The following is a 23,140-nucleotide window of genomic DNA, read 5'->3' on the forward strand; positions in this document are numbered from 1 at the left end:
GTGGCAACGTGTTGCTCACTTAGTTGGTTCTGTAAGCCATTGCATTCAGACAGCTTTTCTTTTAGAGCTGCATCCTTCTCCACAAGCCCAATATTCATCTGGTTCCCTAACTGCATCAGCGACTCTTGTCCGAGGCGAAGTTGGTTTTGGAGTGAAATGCATTCAGCGTCTTTGTTGCTCAGTGCATCCTTATTTTCAGTGATTAGATGCTGAAGTTGTTCAAGCTGCGTGGTCAGAGATGTCACCTGACCTTGCGTGTGTTCAGTAGTCTTTTGATGCTCTAAGAGCTGATTTTTCAGCACAGTACACTCATTTAATTTCCCATCCAATTGCTCTACAAGTGTCATTTCTTTCTGCTCCATTATTTTTAGGTATTCTGCCTTGGGAGTCAAGTTGTCTTTCTCTGCCTGAAGCTGGGAGATGGTCTTCATACACTGTGAAATCTCTACTTCTTTAGATTCTATTTTGTGTTCAAGTTCCTGCATGAGAACGGTTTTGTTTGAAAGTTCATCATCTTTATTACTTTGCAACTCTTTAAGAGTTTTATTTTCAATGGTGAGATCTTTCACCTGACTTTCTAAGCTGGACCGGATCTGCATCAAATTAGCAGATTTTTCATTTAACTCAGATACAAGTTTAATTTGTTCTGAAAAATCCAGGGCATTTTTGTCCAGTGTAAGTTGCAGTTGAGTATTTGTTCCATTCAGTGTTTTCACTTGGTTCTCCAAGTCTAGCACTGATCTGCTCAGCTCCCCTACCTGTGTTTTTAACTCTTTAGATTCCACTTCTCTGATTTGCACTTCTTGAGTTAGTTGACTGTTGGTTTGTTCAACAGTTTGAAGCCTTTGCTCCAAATTGGAAACCATCTCTGTTTTATTCTGCAATGTCTTTTCAGCGTATTCTTTATGTTCCGTATGTTCAGCGAGTTGTTTGGATAATTTCACGAGTTCGTCATCTTTTCCATCTGCCTGAGCGGCAATGATGTTGTACTGGTCTTTCAAGGTTTTCATTCCACTTTCAAAACTCTGCTCTTTTTCCTTGAGTAGACGGTTCAGTTCATCCTTAGCTGAGCTACTTTCACTGAGTTGAGCTTTCAGTAGGCCAATTTCTTGTTCATTCGCGACACTGGTTTCCTGAAGCTTCTGACCGGTCACTGCAATGTGATCTTTAAGTGAAGAGATCTGTGATTGACATTCGGCAAGTTGAGCAAGATAATATGTATTCTGCTTCTGTATTTCTGAACGAAGACTTTGAATTGTGTCATTATTTTCCCTAATTTGTTTCATTTGGATTTCAATCTCTTTCCCTTTCGCTTCACTTCCATCTTGAGCAGTTTTGAGCTCAGACTCGATATTAGAGAGTTGATCTACAAGAGAAGAAATCCTGATGTTGACATCCTGCTCATCTTCACCCCGTGTCTCCTTGAGTAACAGCACCTCCCGCTCAGCTTTAATTAAGCTCGCTTCCAGATCCCTAGCTTGCTGTTCCTTAGATTTAATTTGTTTTTTCAATTGCTCAATTTGTTCTGAATGATCTGCTAGGCTGCCAGAAATGATAGCCAGTTCATTCTCCTTTTCCACGATGCCTTCTTTAAGTGTATCCATCTCTCTCTCACAATTTTGCAAGTCCTCAATGAGGCGAGCTCTCTCCTCCAAGTGACTCGAGTTAAGCCGTTCTAGCTCATCATTTGTCTGCTCGAGATCCTCGCGCAGCACCTCCATTGCACATTCGTGTTTCTGGACCTGAACATTCCAAAGAAAGCGTGTATTTACTCAGCATGACTCTTAAAAGGCACAAGTATAAATTATATTTTCTCATTCAGACTTGTTGACAAAAAAAACCTTGATTCTTTGAAATTTACTTAAAGTATGCGAGATACAAATTACAAGTTGGTCATTAATTTCATAATAATGAACACGGACAGACGGCACTAGCAGCAACAAAGCCATTCCATTAAAAACCCTAATCAAAATGATTCAGAATGGCTAATAAAAACAATTTACAAATACAGAAAGGAAATTATTATCCACCAAGACTTAAACTTTAACAGGTCAGTAATACATTTAAAAAAAAATGTTTTATACCTTTTCTTTGTTTGAAGAAAGTTTCTCCGTGAGGTCAAGGACTGTCGTTTTCAGGTCAGTACATTCTACTTCAAAAACTTTACACTTTTTAGTAACTTCCACCAGCTAAGAAAAAAAAGAATAAATTCTTATGTACAATTTATCTTGCTGAAAGGCTATAATGGGCTGCAAATAAAGTCCCCTTCCCACTAATCACAAATGGCTTATAAGCAGCATGTAAAGAGAAATGCCATCCTGTGAAATGATTGTGCTGAAAACAGTTTGATATCAAGATTCTCAATTGGTTGCTTATCGGAAGTTTAGATAAATATTATGAACTAAACAAAACTGCAGCTCAAATTCACCAAGCATGCTCTTTCTTTTAAACAAACAGTAAGGTGTTAAAGTATTGTTTTTACATTTTCTTCAGTTTGTAGTAGTTTTGCACAATGATCTTTGTTGTCTAGTTCTTGCTCGTTCAGGAAATCCTTCAATTTATCAATCTCTTGTAATTTTGCTGAGGCTTCTACCAAAATCTTTTCCTTGTCCACCAGTGTAGTCTCCAGGATGTCTTTTTTGTCACGAATTCTACAGTAATTGTTAATAAAACATACACATCAGCGTTATTTATATATATCTATATATAAACACTTATCCACATTTCTTCAGAAACACGCACAATGTGTGTAAACATTTCTAATTCCAATCATCCAATCATGGTACAACATATTGCACAGACACAAGACCCTGCTTAAAAACCTAACTAAGCAGGCAATTCTGTATTCTTACTCTTTCAGCTGATCGTTCAAACTAGAAACAATTTGCTGGTGTTTCTCCGAGTCTCGTTGCTGCTGTGTGCGCAGAAGTGAGATCTGGCTCTGGAAACGATCCATTTCATTCTGTGCCAGGAAATAGAAGTGTGAACAGTCTCTCTGTTAATATTGTTCAATAATAATTATAATACTCACAAGGTAAATTACAGTTCTGCAATCTCTAACAGGAGATTTATTTCAAAATAGATTTTAAAAATCTGAACTACGCTACAAAATAGAATACCTTACCAAAATGATCTATGTAAATGTTACCTTTAATATATCTGTGAAGCAGATATCAGACATCAGTTTGTTACTATCCTGGCATTAATGCTACACATTGCAATATTTCCAGAACAATTCCAAAGATATACATATCATACAATTCACAAATACAAGAGACAATTGCAAACATGAAGACAATCTGATTATCAATGTGCTTTTTAGTTGATGTATCTGGTTTATGTATTTAAAATCACATAAGGAGTATTTAACAGTTGTATTCTTAATCTACAAATGTTCACCAATGCATGCAGTTTGTTTGGAATGGGGGGCCAGGGAGGGGAAACAGTCTTTCTCTACCTGCCTCATTATGCAGCTTCCCCTCCCATGTTTGATAATAAACACTACACACACACACACACACACACACACACAATCTCGGTCAATTCCATGTCATGACTGAAACTTCCGCTGTGTCCTTTTTATCACGTTGTAAGACGGTTTTAGTTTTAAAGTCACAAAAGTTAATGGTTAGAAAATAACAATAAAGAAATTGATTAAACAAATGCGACGCATAAAAGGTTACCCTCTAGACGGATGTGTTAGAAATCAGGAACAGTTAAATATTTTACTGAGGGCATCACAACATCTTTTCAGCAGCACAATCCACACACAACTGGTCCTTCCACGCAGCAGAATTGTTACCAAACAAGCAGGAAGAAACACAGTCAACTTTGTCACAATAGGAAATAAAAGTGATGGAAGTCTGAGCATTGGAACAACGGGACATGTTAGTCATGGAAAGTTAGTGGTTTCACACATTTTTCCTGCTTTCCTAGGATTTGCCCAACCTTCATGAAAAGAAAGGCATAATAATTATTTTATTTCTCCCTCTGTAGTCATGGCCATTCCAAGTGAAATGGAGATGGAATGCAAGATATTTATCATCTCTCTGTACAGTTCCCATCAACCAAGTTTTTCTAAAAAGGAATTCTTCCTTCCCATTGTGGTGTTTTGCCCAGTCACCCAGTGCGCTGTGAATGCTGCCTGCTTAACAGTGAAAACATGACAGTGACGTAAACCACAACGTCAATTGTGAGTTAACACATCTAAGTACATTATAAGAAGACCAACCAAACAGAAAATGACCAACTTTACATTACAACTGATAGTCAACACCTCAAAAGAGAACCATGTGTAAATATATGGGCAAACACACACCTGGGTAAGCCTCAGGAGCTGCCCCTCTTCATATACACCAAACGTCACCTGTATTAAAAGGCTTTGTTACCAGATCCTTGCAGTTAAGTCTTTCCACACTCCATAGCAAATGTTTAACATGAATCAAAATTCATTCCAAGGGATTAATCTACACTAATTACACTTGTGGCCCATTATGTCAGAATGCAAAGTTTATCGTCATCCTGTAGAATAGGATTCCATTAAATAAAAACAGCATAGAAAAAAAAATAACCGTTCTACTGGTCAAGCAAGAGATACACAGTTCAGGCTCAAAATAAATTAATCCCTTAAATGGACTTTGGTTCCAAAAAAGTTGTTCAATTCATTAAGGGGAGATAAAGTCAGCGACTTAACTGTACTGTCAACCTGACATTTTATCATCCAACTATCTCTACAAATACATAAAATGTAACCTTATATCCATGTGTGAAATACATTTCCTGAACACCTATACATTATACGGACAGAGGTACAAACTGGTACCAGTGTAATTATTGCATAAATAATGAACTATTAGGAATATTTCAAGATCAAACTTTTTCTTAAAGCAAATAAAGTTATTTTTGCACGATTCTCTACGCATCACACTAACAAAAATTACATTTGTCTACCATTAAAACTCAACGGTTCAAAATGGTTTCTCTCCCTTACCTGAAGTGTCTCAATTCTAGCACGGAGCTGCGCTTTATCTTCCAACTCCTGACAGCGTTCCTCCAGAACGAGAATTTGCTCTTGTAGGCTGTTTCGTTCCAGTTCCAATTCCTCCACAACTGTCCGCAGTCCTGTACAATTCAAAACACAACGATCATTGCCAAAACTGTTGAATTGAAAATTAACATGATTACATTAATCTCTTCTTCAACTTGAAAAATTACCTGAACTAATTTTTTTCCTTAAGCTAAACATTGAATTCCTAATACTGCACTTTTCAACATCATTTTGCTATCTTTCTCTTTATTATAATAACAGCATTTGATATAGCCTTTATCATGTCTTCAAGATAACTTGAAGTGTTTCACAGTGTATATTGTAAAGTGAATTGACTGTATATTCTTGTGAAGAATAAATATATTGTTAGAAAATTACAATATTAAACAATTATTGCTCGACAACCTTCAACTTCCACATCTCACCTGAACTTCCCCTAGAAACAATTAGGATAAACAACTTGCTCAAAAGTGCAGGAACTTTAAAAAGTAGGCAGAATAATGTTAACGTCACTTGATCATATTTTATTAAAACTATAATTAATCGGTTATAGGTTTATGCAAATGTCAATTCATTTTTATTGTTATTAGAGCTGACACTGTGATCCTTTATAACAATAAAAAGCAAGAACGTTGCAACTCACCTGCCGTATTGGTCATAACTATAGTAATCCTTTTTTTGATATAGGCCTTATGTCTTTGAGACATCTCAAAGCGCTTCACAGAATATACTGTAAAGTGAATTGACTGTATATTTTGTGGGCGAAATGTATACTGCATATTGTATGTACTTTGTTGGCGTGATTTTGAAATGCTGTCACTGTACAGCGCCTTGGGACGTCCTCCCGACGTGAAAGGCGCTATACAAATATAATCTTGTTGTTGTGATCCCTTCACTGACAAAACGCTTCTTCCAGGCACTCTAAAGTGCAATTTCCTTTGCTGCAATAGCAGTACTGGAAACAGATTCATTCTGTTTTTTTCCTGTCAATTCAGTGCCACTTTGATTTGATTCAAGTTGAATCAAAGCAACAAAAAAAACATCATAATTAGGGATTTGCACCAAACGATATCTTGGAACGAAAACTAGGCAGCTTAAGCAGCAAGCACATGCTTTGCATTAAGTAAAATAATTTTAAGAGCAGGATTTTAGAAGAGGAGGAAACGCAATAAATATTCAAACCAACACGAATGAGGTTAGAAATATGCTAATCAACAAATATGCTGATCACTGGGTTAAAGGAGGAAACGCAATAAAAATTCAAACCAACACGAATGAGGTTAGAAATATGCTAATCAACAAATATGCTAATCACTGGGTTAATTTAAACAAAGTGCAGAACAACTGAAAAGATGCCATAAGCTTTATATATCGTGCATGCTTTCAGAAACTATCTAATGGGTATCACACCTGTATGGTGGGAACTGTAATCTGGCCACAAACCTCCCATGTTCTCGCCTCCACTAATATCAGGGCTTTCCATACAGATGCTGGAGTCATCAAAGTGCCTTTTCTCATCATATTCATACTCGTCCTAAAAGGGGGAAAAATAAAGGTTTTAACCAAGTGATGTAGTCCATGAAAAGTCACTCATACTATTTTTGTGCTCCATTCCTTCATTGGCTGTTCTACAAATGACTTAGGTTTAAAATGTTTACAATTTCAATTTACTCAAATAAAGATTCTTTGGTTGTTAAAGTCACACCAATTTCAAGTTTCCCCAGATAGTTTATATTCGACCCCTAGAGTTAATAACATTGTGAAAACAGATCTTGCACAAATAATCTGCATCTCAATTAATAGCCACCACCTTTATTGCTTCTACCAGCAGTAGCACTGCATAACATTTAGTAGGGTATTTTAACAGTTCTTGGAGGAATTCATTGATCTAGAAAAATATCAATACATACAATTAAAGAGGGGTGTAAGGAGGGTAGAATTAAGGCATCGAATGTTGATTTTTTTGTTTCAGCAAATGCAGAGAGGAAAGTTTCAGCAAGGCTCATAATGTATTCACCTTCCCATAAATACAAAAAACATTTATTCAACCATTATAAAGTTGATTAGCCAAATAGGTTCCACAGAATCCCAAGACATATAGTACTGTGCTCAAATATTCACGTGTATGTGAACATTCACTCAATATTGCAGAAAAAAGGCTGTTTGAGCCTAGTCAAAGGCGCATTCTGTACCTGAAGATTAGAGTTGTCTATGCCTCTTTTCCTCTGTCCTTGCTGCTTGCCCAGTCTTCGAAGTTGCACCAGTTCCTCCTCCAACTCCTGCTGTCCTGAGACCAATGCTGGATCGGAGCAGCCAGGAAAGAACCAGTCATCCTCAATCAGTTTTGTGCCACAGGAAGGCAAGTCGTTCAGACAGATAGTGTGAGCAACACAGAGACTCATACCACACTGATCACGGCCAGTAACCATTTGGTAAACAAGCACTTTCTGACTTCCCCAAAGTATTTATTTCACTCTGAATGGTTGTAAAATTATAGTATGCGTCATCTATTCACAATTTAGATTGTGTCGAACAATGCAGCAAGTTCAGGAACAAGCAACACAAAACAATTAAGATTGTTTAATAGATTAGCAGTAGTTTTGCAGTTATTATAACTTTCACCTAACTCACTATTTGCCATAAAATAATATTTGATGTTATTTAATTATCAAAGTAATTATTATGATTATTATTATTCCCCCATTAAAAATTGCTCATATTTTGTTTAAATTGGTTTAGTTTTGATTTGCATATTATTGATCTGCATGTTCACCTACACAATACCCAGTCACTACAATTTACAGTAAATCTTGCCGATTAAGTTTTCAAGAACTGCCTCAGCGCAAAACTAAACTCCTCAAACTTTTCATTCATCAAGACTCTTGAGACAGATCTAATCAAAAAAAGTGGGCAATTTACTCCAGCTTCAGAATGTTAGTATAACAATTGAAAAGCAAATTTTAATCATTTTCAAGTCATCTCACCAGCTCTTCATTAACGTTATATTTTGACTGGGATTCAGAGTCGTTAACATAATGCCATTAGGCAGAGCTTCATTTTGCCCATAAACAGAGCTGAGCTACATGCCTTGTGATGCACTAAAGTACCGGTACCTAGAATATAACTGGAGTATTAGTCTCAACACTTTCCACAGTTTGAACAGGGAGAGACATTTTCCAGTTAAGCTGAATTTCAAATAATCAGATTGCGTCCAACATATCTGATCGGCCTTACCATTCTTTAGAAGTCAACATAAGCTTCTGTCAACCTACATGAATTCCAGTTGCCACTTTTTATTTAACCAGTGACTATACTGTCTTTTCTGTCCATAAAGTTACAAGTGAAAGCTTGGACTTACAATTATTCATTCAGAGTGGAACTGCGTTCAAACGCACATAATTTAATAAAACAATTAATTGTACTTTGAGGAAATCAGTCAAGCAACTGTCACTGTCATACAGACAAACACAAGTGTAGTTTATAAAGCTGCTCATTAATAGTCAATAATTAAGGGAGTTTAAATGCAATGAGAGATTGCTTTAAGTAAGCGTAATCAGGTGGATAACTTGGTTATTGGGGGACAAGTACTTAAAATGTGTAATAATGCATTTGCCAATACACTTATTTGTAAATTTTAATGCAAAAACTATCTTGCAAAAGTATCATTCCCATCCGTTTTGTGATTTTTAAGAATGAGCATTGCAAAGATGTTCTACACATAAAACAAACATATCTTGCAAAGCAACAAGCGAGAGATGATATTATCAGAACTTAAGACGACTTCATGCAAACTACAGCAAGCATTCATTTATTGTGCGAAGGTAAAGAAAGGGCTAACAAATGAATCGTTGCATATCACCAGCCACAGAAAATGTTCATTAGTAGTGTTTTTGAGCATTACATGCACAACTGACGACAAGATGTCCCACCATGATAGCTTCTGGAGTGCACTGCTGATGACTTCTAAGTATTAAACTGAAACCCAAAAATAACCAGCAGTACACTGCTCACTATCATGGTGGCAGAAACCTGCATGCACAAAACTGATGGGAAACTAAGCTCTTTGTGGCTGGCCAAATCGCAGTTGTAATAGGAGTGGAGGGGGAAGGGGAAGCAATCGCTGAATGCTCGTGGGGACATTGTAGAGAAAAAGAAATATCAACAGTCATGCTCAACCAAAAGGGAATGAGTAATCAGTTTTCTACTATTTAAAACACAGATGTTTCCAGATGCACATCAAATCTGAAAATGTACAGCTTTTAATTATCCCCCAATGAATATGATTATACACTTGTAATAAGTGAAAATAATGAAACAAAAGCAAGTAAAAGAACATAAGGGAAACTAAATTAAATTCCTGACAATATTTTTTTCAGTGTAGAACAATTATTACTTTTACAGTTGTAGAAAAGTAGCAAATTAACTATGAGGATTGCACATGCAATCGTTTTCAGATGTTGGAATCTTTTCAACGTGTGCATCAATATATTCCTTGCATTTTGAAATTATAATTCATACAGAACATTAGTTTCATGGAAGATTCTTCACATGTAACTTGTAGTGAAAATGGTGTCCAGGCTTTGCATGACTGTACAAACCTTATATAGTTAATTAGTGTTTAAGAAAAATCAATTAATTATCAGACCATTATCCCACTGCATGAATAATTCAAAACATTAGCAAAATGATTAACAAGGTCAAGCCTCGACAATGATATTGGAACAAATTCAAGAAACTCACCATGTCAAAATTAATATTGAGACATAAAGGCATGTAGTTGGTGTGAAAGACAGAATGCATATAAATGCCATTGTAAATATAGTTTTGTTTGTTCTTATTTATTGCAATTTCCTTCTTAAATTCAGCGTAGTGAAATCCTATTAGAGTGGAATCTTGTTAAGTACAATAAAATGTCATTAAATTATGAAATGGCTGGTTGGGCATACATGACATTTTGATGAAAGAATGAAGGCAGCAAGTTGAATAGGCACCGATGTCAATGAGAAAACCTTTTCAAATGCGAGTCAGACAGGACAAATCAAAGACTCTCCAATCCAAATAATGCATTATCTCTATCTCATTAAGTTGTCAACCTGACTCGAGACAACTGCATAACTTTCTAAAAACCCTATAGTCCCTAAAAGAAACTTGACAGGCTGCTGAACTTTAATGATGAGTTTTAAAATCATCGTCGTACAGAAGGTTCAAACAATTTATAACTGGAGGCAGCAGCACCCATTGAAGTGTTGGAAGCACCCATTGCTCCTTGAAGGCTAAATAATCCTTCCATTTTCAGTAAAATTATGTAAAGCTATTTATTGTACCACATATACAAGAACCATAACTAAACCTACATGGTAATTTCTCAGTAAAACAATGAATTGTTTGTCAAATATGTACGAATACTTCGGTTTCAATCAGAATTGGCAAAAAAAGAAACCGTAGGAAACAAATTGCTATCAAGCAATTCTTATCATTCCACATGACAATTACAAAGAGAATCCCAACATATCTCTGTATAAAACCATGTTTTATTAGGCTGGATTCCCATAAATTACCTTCTCTTTCCTCCTCAATCTGTGCCATGCGTAGTTCCATAACAGCCTTCTCTTCCTTGGCCTGACCCCGAGTTAACGTAGCTTCAGAAACCATCTCTTGCCACTCCAGCAGCCTACTCTGCAGTTCATCTGCACTGCCAGATTCACTTGCCTGCAGAAAGTCACAAAACTATTTCAGTGTCGGTTTGGCTAAGTTCTAGCGCAGAAGGATGTGGGTGCCATTCAGAAGGATGTGGGTGCCTTACATTTGGATTTGAGCTCATAGTTATCATGATAATAAAGCTACTCAAACAAAAAAAATCTGACAAATCCTATCAAACAATTTAAAACATAATTTGAAATGAAAAGTTCAGTTTGTATCCCGTTTCACCGTTATTCTCTTGCTTTTCAATTTGTTTTTAGTTTTTCATCTATTTAACCTTTCTTCCTTTTTAAAAAAAAGTGATAAATGTAGTTAGGTCAACAATCTCAAATAAACAAGAACAGATCAAAATAGAAAGGGCTGATTATACTAGTCAACTTCATCACAACCTGGATGAAGGTTAATCATTCATTTTCTAAGCGATCTAAATCAAAGGTTAAACCTTTGTGACGTAGGTATCTCTCTAACCTGAAGAAGTAATACAAAAAACACTGAAGTAAGGTGCAGTATTGTGCAACTATGCAAAAACAGATTTACAGTTCACACTGTTTCACGATTTCTTTCAGTGTATTTGGAAGCTACACATGAAAGGGTGACAGAATGAGAACCACTTGGTGCAACAGTGTTCCTGCAATTGTATGGATTTAAATTCCCAAGTGGTATACTCTTCCAATTTTATTTTGGTTTATATGGCAAAAAAATATATAGGTCTTACGTTAACACATTGACTTATAAAGATTTAGAAGTTTGAAATCAAAGGACAACAGTGATTAACCTGAACAAAATTGACTTTATAGTGAAAAACACTTTCGTAAAAAAAAAAAAATCTGCAAAGAACTGCAAATGAAGCACAGAAGAGATTATGTTTGCCAACCTGGGAAGCAGCTCTCTTCGTAACCTGTTCTAGATCTGCCTGCATGTTCTGTTGTTGTTCCTCGTACTGCTCTAACTTTGCCAGTAGTTCATCTGCAAAGAAAATGCATTGTTATTTCAGCACCCTGTATCATAACAAAATACACAGTGCAACTGAAGTAATCTGATGAATACATACAATTCTGCGATCGTAGTTCTTCAAAGGCAGTACATTTGTGCTGTAGCTCTTCCTTCTCATTCTCTAATTCGTCGATTCTTTGCTTGAAGGCCAATTGCTCATCGTATAGAGGTGCGGACTAATGGGAAAAAAAACAGGTTTAACTTAAGAGCAAATGAACTGCCAAACTGCTGCTGATTGCTACAAATTACATTAAAAAAAGTTCGAAGTTATTTTGCAGATCATTTAAGTTTTCATATTTTTCTTTCGTAGTTTTATGAATTATTTAAGTTTCAAACTGCATGCAAAACATTTCCATTCCTTACCACTACCATCAGTAGAGGCCAGACGTAACACACACACACACACCCACACACACATACCTGTGCGTGTTTCAGCTCTTCTTCAACCTGCCTGATTTTTGATTTGGACCAGGCTTTCATTTTCAGGAATTTGGCCTCCGATTTGGCAGCTTCTTCGGTTTTAAGTATCACTTGTTCTTTTAAAACAGATCAGGAGGGAATTTTAATACATTCCATTTTAATCAGTGTATGGAACCACACCTTAAAACACCCAATATTATGCACCAAATATCAATCACTCACTCCAAATTGTAGGAGCAATTATTGACGTGTATCTTGCATCATCCAGTTTTTCATATCTCAGTTATTTAATTTAAAATGTCTACATTTGCTGCAATAATAAATTACTGTATGTAATTTGAACTTCATTCAGAAAGTACATTGCATTAAGAGTTGTCTAAAGGTGGGTTTCTCAGACTAGCTATTTATGATGAATTAATCTGAGTATCATATAAACAATACAAAATTGCTGGGATATACACACAGATTTTGTTTTGAAATGCAGTATCAATGTTTTTCTCCAAAAGGGGTTTTGACACAAACATTTAATTGAAAATATATCCACAATAAACACAGCACTCAAACACTCAATAAAGGAGTACTTCAGCTGTGCCAGTTACTGTGTGTTCTTACTTGGATCTGGTTATGTTCTCAACATGGTTGGTTATTTTGTGCAAATGCAAACATTTTGAAATGTGGATCACATTGCCTGACATGTAATCTTGTAATCACAACCGTACTTTACCAGCAGAACAGGGTTTTGGTGGTAAGCTGGTGATATGCCAAGCATCATTATTTGAATTCAAATAGTAGTTACCTTGCAATTTTTCAATTTGCTCTCTGCTAGCCGCACCCACAGAAGTACTTGACACCAGCTCTGCAGAGTCGTGTCCGTGGAGACGAAAGCCTAATTGATTCTGAAGTTGCACCAGTTGTTGCTCCTTCTCAGATAGTTCTGTTTCATGTTTCTCTCTGATGTTACTCAGCTCAATGCTGTGCTTTTCTTTGACGCTCTTCAGATTTGTCTCGTGTTTCTCCATCAGATCTCTGATCTGCGCTCTCATTATATGCTTTTCAGCATCGAGTTTCGCTTCAATGTTGTCTTTTTCTAACTGAAGCAGCTTTAACCTTTCAGTTATCTCCTAGAAATCCAGAGCAGCATTACAACCACTTAAATGAAAGTTCTGAACAAGCCAGTTTCCTATTAATCAATTCCCTAATAAGTTGCTAAATATTCACCAAGAATTACTGCCCCTGTACTGAAACAATAGGCACAAATAAGCTACTCACCTTTATGTGCTGGTCTCTCCCATCAAGTTCTTTCTGCAGCACATCTACAACCTGGGTCCTTCCTAATAGTACCTCCTCCTTTTCATGCAGTTTTTGTTTGAGGGCCTTCATCAGCTAAAGAATTAAAAATATTACATTTAAGAGGAATATTCAACAGCAATGCATCTAACAATCCTGAAATTATACTAAAGCATAGAACCTAATGATAATCTCCAAACATCACCATGTTCTTCTTTTGATATGTGCTTTATATTTCTACCAGGTAATGACCATAGGAACGGATGAGATTTCCACTTTAACATGTGGTGAAGAGTGTCATCTAACTACTGCTCAAAAAGGATCTTTATCTTAGAAGCCTTAAGTTTAAAACCACAAGGAAGAATAACAATGGAAACGATAGAAACAGAAACACTGCTCTCCCAACTATTACTACTGTAAAGCCCATTACACTGCTCAGACAAAATGTAGTTTTTCTCCCACATGTACATGTTTGAGCTAAAGGAACTTATTCCCTTGTTATTCTATGTTAAGGCCAATATATAAATGCAAGCTTTTGTTGAAGTATCCATTTATCCATTAAGTAAATCGCTGTTCCTAGTAATTTCTGGCATATCTGGCAGAGTTTGCTAAGCAGAGGAATATTAACCATTCATTTTCAGAGTACTGCAATGTAGTGAAGAGATTTAACACACACACACACACACACACACAAATAAGGTATTTGAGCAAGGAGAGACAGGTGTTGAAGACTTGATTATACCAAAGCATACAGGAGGTTTTGGAGCGAGGAGAATTTCCAAGGGTTTTTTTTTGTTTATTTTTAAAAAAAGGAGCGAGCCAAGCAAAAACATTTTATCTGGACTGAGCACATTTCAGCTATCAGCAGCATACGGTAGGGTCCTGATATGGATCTTATAAAAATGAAGAAAGGAGGTGGACCTGGTAACAATGACCTTATACACTAATCTAGAATTCTGGAGCAACCTTTTCACACAAAATTAAACTTTTTACATATAAAAAGAAAAAGTAGTAAGCAGGGATATGATCCAGGAGAGTCCCAATAGGCAGAAGCGTAAAAGGGGCAATATGCTTCAATTAAGACAGCCCAAAAATTAGTCCAATATTGTGATTCAACTATTCAAAGACAGAAGCCCTGCTTGTTTATAAAAATTAGAGTATGTTGGTTTGAACTAGTTTTACACCAGTAACTAAAACTATGGGTATACTTGATATTTAAGCAGGGTTAACTCGTAAGTTAATTAAGCCGCAAGTCAATGGAAATTGCATAGCTAGTGTTAAGGAAAGAAAAGAAGATGCAACAGATAATACATATCAAAACATCTTTATTATATCAGTCCACTTAATAAATTCAGGAAAGACAAGATTATTAAGCGGTACAACACGTAAGAGAGTACTAGCGCAAGTTTTTTTCCATGAGAAAAGGTATACGTTTACAAGACTTGCCTAAAATAATTTTTCACTCTTCAAAAATTAGCCTTTGAACTGGAACCGTAGGAACTGAAGCCTAAAAACACACACACACACACCCCTTCAGTACAGGTGAGAAGCCAGTCAGCAGGGTAGGCAAAAGGCACAACAAACCACGAGAGATCATACATTGGAGGAAACAGAAAAATAAATCACGAAGAATTGAAAAGAAGGAATAAACAGATATGCTCTTCATTGGGAGCGAGTGGATTTTTTTTTTTTTTTGCCTTGTTACAATTTTTTTTATATACCTGAGAATCTGGGTGTGACACCTATTTGGCAGTGCATTCCCCTTTCCCAGTCACCTTGTGGTTGCGGATCCTGCCCTTCAGATCACTCACATTCCTGAACACACCTATATACTGTCTACTGTGGTTTGAATGCTTGTGAGAATGTAGCAGCATTTGGAGTTGGGAGAAGGTCCAGACCGTTGTACTCCTTTTACAAATTGAAACTAGCGAGAGCAGGCATACATACAGTATTTGGAAAGAACACAGCCTGCAAGCATGCACAAAGCAGTAACAAAAGGTTCATTTCACACACCAGTACATTGCAGAAACTAACATTTCCAGTACTCAATGTACATGTGAACCAACTACACCTAATGTGCAACTTACAATATTCCAACATTGTTTTTACTTAAGTCATTTCAAATTTGCCATTAGTTCATCTTTAAGCCCACAAGAATCATTTTAAGACAATTGAAGCAGCCAACTTTAGAAGGTAATGTTTTACATATGTATTTACAAGCAATAAAGGAGGCATTCAGCCAAATCTAGGAGTCAAATCCTTTTACAATAAATGTAATATATTTTCCACAAGTAATTGCAATTTATTTTAGATCCACCATCAGCCCTTTCTCACTCAAACTTTATTTATTTTAATAATTTGTACTGTAACGTCCGATTCCTTTATTTGCAAATTCAATGTAAGATTTTATAATAATAAAAATCACAAATAAATGTTAACCTGGTCAAAATCAGCACTGGCATCTGATTTTGCTGCCACGATGAACAGTTCCTGCTCATGCTTCTGTGCCTGTTCAATAAGTTTGTTTTCCTTTTCCTGAATCATTTCCTGAAACACTTGAATCTGAAACAAAAACAACAGTTTTCAACTACTAAAATATGGCAACAGCCAATGCACCATAAAGATTCATAGAAAGATGTAGATTTCAGTGACTGCAGCATGTTTCCTCTTTTTCTTTTAAGCAATAAATCAGATCAAAACCTTACAGGCCATTCTAAAATAATTAGTTTTCTACACTTACATTTATAATGTAGATATAACTGCAACAATAAAGATTCTGTAAACGCATTTACAGACAAAAAAAATCCTTGCAATTGATATAGCGCCTTATCATGTCTTTGAGACATCTCAAAGTGCTTCACAGAATATCCTGTAAAATGAATTGATCGTATATTTTACGTGTGAAAAAATACTATATTCACAATTCAAACATATGAATATAAACTGGAACATCATTCCACGATACCTATACAAAGTTTATTTTCATACATTTAAAGCAAAAAAACTGTAGTCATTGTATAGGTTACTTCGTATAGATTGATGACATCCTGATTGCAGCGCTTTTACACTCACATTTTTCATGTACATCGCTTCTTTCTCTTGATACTGGTTCTTCTCTTTGGTAAGCTGGTCCTTCAAATTTTCTGTTTCCTCCTGGAGAAAGCTGAATTTTTCCTCACTCTCCTCAACTTTCCTGGTCAGGCTGTGAACCATCGATTGTAAGTCTCGAACGGAAGCATCTTTCTCTACAAGCTGATCTTGCAATTTCTTAGATAAGAGCAAACAGCAGCTAAAAATGTTACCTGCCAATATCTAAACAACAACTCCATGCAAGAAAATATATACAGTTTTTAAGAATAAATGTGAATGGCAGAACAGTCAATATTTACACAGATCTTGATCCGTCAAAAGCACTAACTAAATTGATGCAAAAAGAAAAAAAAAGCACCATTGGAAAATGTTGCGCATCACAACTGGAATTCATATTAGGTTATTAACTGAGAAACAGGACTTACTGCAAGGAAAGATAATCAGGAAGTCTCCAAACATAATAAATCATAATAATCCTTACATTTGATATAGCACTTATCACGTATTCAAGATGTCTCAAAACACTTCACAGAATATACTGTAAAGTGAATTGACTGTGTATTTTGTGGGCGAAATGCCCTCCCTACCTTAATCTCTTCACTGGGCAGAATCATTTGTTTAGGTGCTTGGTCTGAAACAGTAGCTAACTGGAGCTCAATAATATAAGCCTCTTTTTCTGCTAGTTTCTTGTCCTTCTCAGCGAGCATCAAGTCCATCTCTGAGCCACGCTGCTGCTGGGCTTTGAGATCTGCCACCTGATAATTATATTTAAAAAAACTATAATGATTGTATTTGCACAGTTCTGATTAACGAAGTAGAGACTTTTGGAAAAAGAATATTGAGGGACAGGAAAACTAATACTTGCCTTTTTCTTTAATTCTGTGGCTTTTTGAAGAACCTGCGATTCCAGCTCTTCGACCTTTTTCCTTAACATCAAAATTTTACCTCGATTTGCAGCTGCATTTTCCTGATCTCCTTCACCTGATTGCTACATTTGAATCACAAGTAGACGCAAAGCTGTAAAATTTAGTTCAGTCCTCTCCATAACTGCTCATATTAACAGTGTTTTAACTGAATCAAAGAAAGAATTTTGCTGTCCTTTTGTTAGAAAAATGTTTCTATTCTCCTCTGATTTGTTTTGGATATTTTACACACAATATACCAGAAGCAAATATGTGATTTTGTTATTTACACACAAATCCAGATCCCAACTTACAAATATTTGCAGTGTACATTCAATAGATGCCAAATATTTCTGGCGTAAATCATATCTACCCGCACACCACTCATACAAATGCGTGGAATGTAATTTAACGAATCAGTCCGCAAAACAATACATTTTTCTGTCAGCTTTAAAGAGACCAACATTCAACAAGTTTTGTGTGCTGGCTATAAAACTCGACTTCAGTAACAATGCTTACAAATGAAGATAGTGTTTCCAGCAATGTGCAATACCTTGTGTTTCCCTGAAGACTGTTCCTTAGAACCAGATACACCAAGTTGTTTCTTTACATCCTCCAGCTGAGCATTTAATGAAGTAACTTTTGCTTTTGTCTGAAGCTTTATTTTGGAAAGCTTTGCTTCAAACGCTTCTTTGTCTTCCTACAGTGAAATAGCAAGTGTTACATTCCAATCATGTAGCCCCTTTACATTATATGGCAAGGATTCAAGATTTAAGAAAATATGCCATAATAATATTTTCTATCCAAATCGAATAAAAACAAAACTATTGTGGAAGCACATACTAAAAACTGAAAGAAATGTAGTTGTACTTTTTCAAATTTTAATAATCGATCTAAAATGTTTTCATGAAACATTTCACTAGTGAAACTAGATCGCCAAGTTCACAATACTCAAAACAAAGTGAAAAATCAAGATGAGCTTTAAAGCAACAGTGATTTTATCTGGTTCAAAAAATATATGTATTTTTCAGTTTCAATAATCACTTTTGTCCACAAGACATCTGCTGACAGTGCTGCAAAAACCAGAACATTGATGGAGCAAAATACTTAGTTCTGATAAAGTAATTATCTGTGTGGACATTAATCAGATTAACAATTGTCCATAATACACCTATCTTATCCCATCAATGTGCACAACAGTGAATAAACTTTTTTTCTTGTTTTTAAATTTAAATCTGTTTCTGCTCAAAGAAACTATAAAGGGGAAAGCTCCGTTACTTTTAGTCTCTAAAAGTGCACACATTTGTTTAAATTAAATTTGTCAGAAATATAAAAATAGAAGGGTCTGAGCACTCCCCTAAAATGAGACTGTAATAAGCAGACTTGCATTTTCTGAATTACTATACCTTAAGTTGTCGATCTTTTACGCCAAGTTGGTTGTCTTTATCTCGAATTAGCTCTTTCAGCTGTAGTACCAGTTGCTGAGTATGGGCCAACTGCTCAGCTATATCAGCCACAGACTGATGGCCAACATCGGGCAGGGAGTCCTGTGCCTGCACATTAATTTGCATAAATGGGACACAGTTAAAACCTATACAGCACACTTGCTAGGGCATTGCTCCATAGGTAATGGAGAATATAATTTTTCAATTTCAGGTTTTAAAAGAACAGAGGTCCAATTAGTTAGAAACAGGTCATCATCAATTCTGAATCCTTCAAATAATTATTGTAGGATAATTGCAAGCTCTTTCCCAAAGACTAGGTGCACCACTAAGTTATACAGAGAGGAAGGTTACAAGTTTAAATGCCTTGTGTGTGCTGAGTTACTGATCTCCCATTCCTGGCAGCTACACAGAGATTCCTGCTGCAAGGTGTATAGGTGTGGACTTCAGGTGAGATTATGATCAGACTTATTTGTCAAAACTCCAATAATAAAAAGGCAAACAATTGTATTTAGATGTATGTTAATAAATAATATTAAAGTAAAATCATTACTTTTATCTCAAAGCCAGCACCTTGGGATGTCCTCCCGACGTGAAAGGCACTAGACAAATGTAATCTTGTACTGTAATCTAAAGGATATTCATTTCAGATATAATTTTGTTTAGTAAGACATACTTACCCCTGCTTGTGCAGGGGATGGATCATCTGCAGAGTACCACTTCCACATGATTGTATATTGCTGTAGAACAATCAAAAGCAATTAAAGGTTACTTCTAATTCAGATCTTATTTGGATGTATTGCAATAACAACAACAAAACAACAAAATTACATTTGTAGAGCGCCTTTCACGTCGGGAGGATGTCCCAAAGGGCTGAACAGTCAGATGTCGGGGCCCGAGCATGGGGGAGGGGTGGTGTAGGGGTGAGGGAAGGCAGGGAGGTGGGAGGGAGACCAAAGCACGGTCGAAGAGAAGGGTCTTGAGACCGGCCTTGAAGGATGCGAGGGAGGAAGCGAGGCGAAGGGACCGTGGAATGGAGTTCCAGAGTGTGGGGGCAGAGAGGTTGAAAGCCTGTCCACCGATGGTAGGACGGGTTGGGGGGGGGGGGGGGGGGGGGGGGAGACATGGAGCAGGCCGGAGCCTGATGAACGGAGGGAGCGGGCAGGTTGGTAGGGAGTCAGCAGGTCAGAGAGGTAGGAGGGGGCAAGGCCAGTATAGGACATAGCCCTGAACAAAGCCAAAAAGCAACACACAATGTCTTACGAAAGTGTGAAAGTAATTACCAGTTTGGAAAACAGGATGGACAGGACTAGAATAGATAATGCTCGAATAAATATAGACTGCTTCCTAAAATTGTGTATGGTTTTATTGGCACAAAGCATAACCCCAAAACTGAGTCAATTACGTGGACCTCCATAAAACGTCTCATTTGTCACATGTTATAAAGCAATGAAAATATGTGTACAATAATCTGACATTATTTCCAGTATTGCAACTACACACAAGTTATAACTTGAAGAACGTCCTATCTGGAATATTTCCAAAGGTGGGGTTTCAGTGCACCAGCAATATCAACAGCACACTGCAACACAACAATTACTTCAACAAGAAAATTCACTACTTCATGCAACCAAAGTCCAATTTAAGTCGTTCTTTTCTATGAATTTTTCCGTATCTGTACCATAAACAAAGGGATCACAAAAATGTTTTTAAAAGAGTATTTCAGAGCTGGAAGAATACGATATCCCAGATATCGACATTGGAGACGGACAAAAATCTGCCAGGCTTTCTGAAACCTGATCCAGTGAATCTTGCTGAAAAATATGTGTATTTGCCGATGGGATGAAGATAGGATTATGCTTGACACAGTTAATTGTGCTGTCGCCCAAAACTCTATCTAAGCTTACATTCTATCCAAGTGCCCAAAGAATGTCCACTTGGCCTCGGTAATGGAGGGAAGCTTGTCCCTACGGAGCAATGCCTTAGCAAGCGTCAGTTCAACCTGGAAAAAAGAACCACTGCTTAGCTGTTTGGAACGCAAATGGTGTTTGTGTTCCACTGCATAAGAGGTTAATGTTCCCACCGCATCAGAGATTAATAAAAAAATTAGAGGCCCACGGTATTAAGGGGACAGTGGCAGTTTGGATTAAGAACTGGCTGAGTATCAGAAAGCAGAGGGTGGTGGTTAATGGGTGTTTCTCGAAATGGAAGGAGGTGTGCAGCGGTGTCCCCCAGGGATCGGTATTGGGACCACTGCTCTTTCTAATATATATTAATGATCTGGACTTGGGCATAGAGAGCACTATTTCCAAGTTTGCAGATGATACAAAGTTAGGTAGGGTAGTAAATAGTAAGGAGGACTGTAACCAACTGCAGGCAGACATACACAGAACGGTGGAATGGGCTGATATGTGGCAGATGGATTTCAATGTGGATAAATGTGAGGTGATACACTTAGGTAGGAAAAATGATAGAAGGCCATATAGACTTGGTAGCTCAATCTTAAGGGGAGTGAAAGTACAGAGAGATCCGGGTGTTCAAGTAAGCGAATCATTAAAGGTAGCGGGGCAAATAGATAAGGCAGTAAAAAAGGCATTTGGTGTACTGAGCTTTATTAGTAGGGGCATAGAGTATAAGAGTAGGGAGGTTATGGTTAATCTGTACAAAACACTGGTTAGGCCTCAGCTGGAGTACTGCGTCCAGTTCTGGGCACCTTACTTCAGGAAGGACATTAAGGCACTGGAAAGGGTGCAGAGGAGATTCACAAGAATGATACCAGGAATGGGGAACCTTAGCTATAAGGACAGTGGAGAAGTTAGGACTTTTCACATTAGAGCAGAAAAGGTTACGCAGGGATCTGATAGAGGTCTTCAAGATCATGAAAGGTTTCGACAGGCGAGATAGGGAAAAGCTGTTTCCGTTGTAGGTGTGTCTGTGACCCGCGGTCACAGTCTTAAGATATCTACCGAAAGAAGAGGGGAGGTTAGAAGAAATGTTTTCACTCAGCGAGTTGTTGGAATTTGGAATGATCTGCCCGAAAGGGCAGTGAAGTCCAATTCGATAACAGCTTTTAAGAGAGAACTGGACAGGTATCTGGGGAAGACGGGTTTACAGGGTTATGGGGAGAAAGCTGGTGATTGGGGTTAGTGAAAGTGACTTGCTCTGTCAAAGTGCCGCACAGACTCGATGGGCCGAATGGCCTCCTTCTGTGCCATAACATTCTATAAATCTATGAATCTATGAAACAAAATAAACCACCTCCAACTTAGAGCTGGAACTCGCCCCAGTCTAGGATTGCTGTGATATGTACAGCAAGTGCAAACATAGCTTTAGAACACACACTAACAGCTGCTATCCTTTAATTCTATAACACATTCAGCTATTTATAAATTTGCTACACTGCCATATGGATTTTAAATGCTACAGAAAATGGACCAGCCCAATGCACACTCATTCCATAACTCCATCAGTCATTTTGCAGTAGTGATTCACCAAAAGAAAATTCATTCCACTTAACAAATGAGAACAGCAGCAAAAACAACAACAAATTGCATTTATATAGCTCCTTTCATATCGGGAGGACGTCCCAAGGCGCACTTAAATATGCTCAAGTCAACGATTCCACCTAACATGGATTAAACCCGGTTTAATTTCTCAGCAGAAGACCATGCGGGGGCCAGGCTATGTCGTTGGCAAGTCTTTTCTAGGTGCACCATTTGCAAATCTCTTTCGCAGAATTCCTGAGTTTTTGGAAAGTTACAGCGCTGATCCTTTAATCCAATCAGTCCCAACTCTCTCTCTTGTCCAGTAACTGGGTCAGCTGAAGTGACAAATGCAGCGCTGAGCCTGATTCCCCTTACTGTCTGCCATGTGAACTGCTTAGGGAATGCACAACTGCTCAAATGTTTTCCCCTGCTCACAAGCAAAATGGCAACCCTGGCCAAGTACCGCAGCAGCAGCAGTATATTCCTCAAGCTTATTTTAACATTAACGCTGCGCTTTCCACCCACACCCACACTTCTCCACAGTGGGTTTCCCCCCCCCACCCCAATCCTCCCACCATCAGCATTTCAAGGCGATTCAGCAACGCATTCCAGGGCAAATGACTAAAAAAAAATCCAAGGTAAATAAAGGCATGGGGGGGGGGGTAGGGGGTAAATGATCAAAACCTCTCAAGTAAACAAGGGCATTTCAGGGGTGGGGAGGGTGGGGGGGGGGGGGGGAATGACTGAACATCTAATCACAGTGATCATGGGCAT

General features: G+C 37.3%; 1 protein-coding gene across 1 annotated transcript in view; it reads right to left on the reverse strand.

Annotated features, from left to right (window-relative positions):
• The window catches only part of LOC103175025 (golgin subfamily B member 1), a 39,919-nt gene that overhangs the window by 15,928 nt on the left and 851 nt on the right, over positions 1–23,140 (reverse strand). The window contains 21 exon segments of the mRNA XM_042341494.1: positions 2–1,742; positions 2,085–2,189; positions 2,483–2,651; positions 2,853–2,962; positions 4,319–4,366; positions 4,991–5,121; positions 6,458–6,581; positions 7,240–7,390; positions 10,605–10,756; positions 11,622–11,713; positions 11,799–11,916; positions 12,161–12,276; positions 12,957–13,281; positions 13,430–13,543; positions 15,887–16,009; positions 16,520–16,714; positions 17,125–17,292; positions 17,403–17,525; positions 17,993–18,139; positions 18,846–18,992; positions 19,562–19,621. Of these exon segments, the coding sequence (XP_042197428.1) occupies positions 2–1,742; positions 2,085–2,189; positions 2,483–2,651; positions 2,853–2,962; positions 4,319–4,366; positions 4,991–5,121; positions 6,458–6,581; positions 7,240–7,390; positions 10,605–10,756; positions 11,622–11,713; positions 11,799–11,916; positions 12,161–12,276; positions 12,957–13,281; positions 13,430–13,543; positions 15,887–16,009; positions 16,520–16,714; positions 17,125–17,292; positions 17,403–17,525; positions 17,993–18,139; positions 18,846–18,992; positions 19,562–19,609 (4,447 nt within the window). The 5' untranslated portion in view covers positions 19,610–19,621.

Source organism: Callorhinchus milii, unplaced genomic scaffold (genome assembly GCF_018977255.1).
Source record: "Callorhinchus milii isolate IMCB2004 unplaced genomic scaffold, IMCB_Cmil_1.0 Scaffold17, whole genome shotgun sequence".
NCBI classification, from domain to species: Eukaryota; Metazoa; Chordata; class Chondrichthyes; order Chimaeriformes; family Callorhinchidae; genus Callorhinchus; species Callorhinchus milii.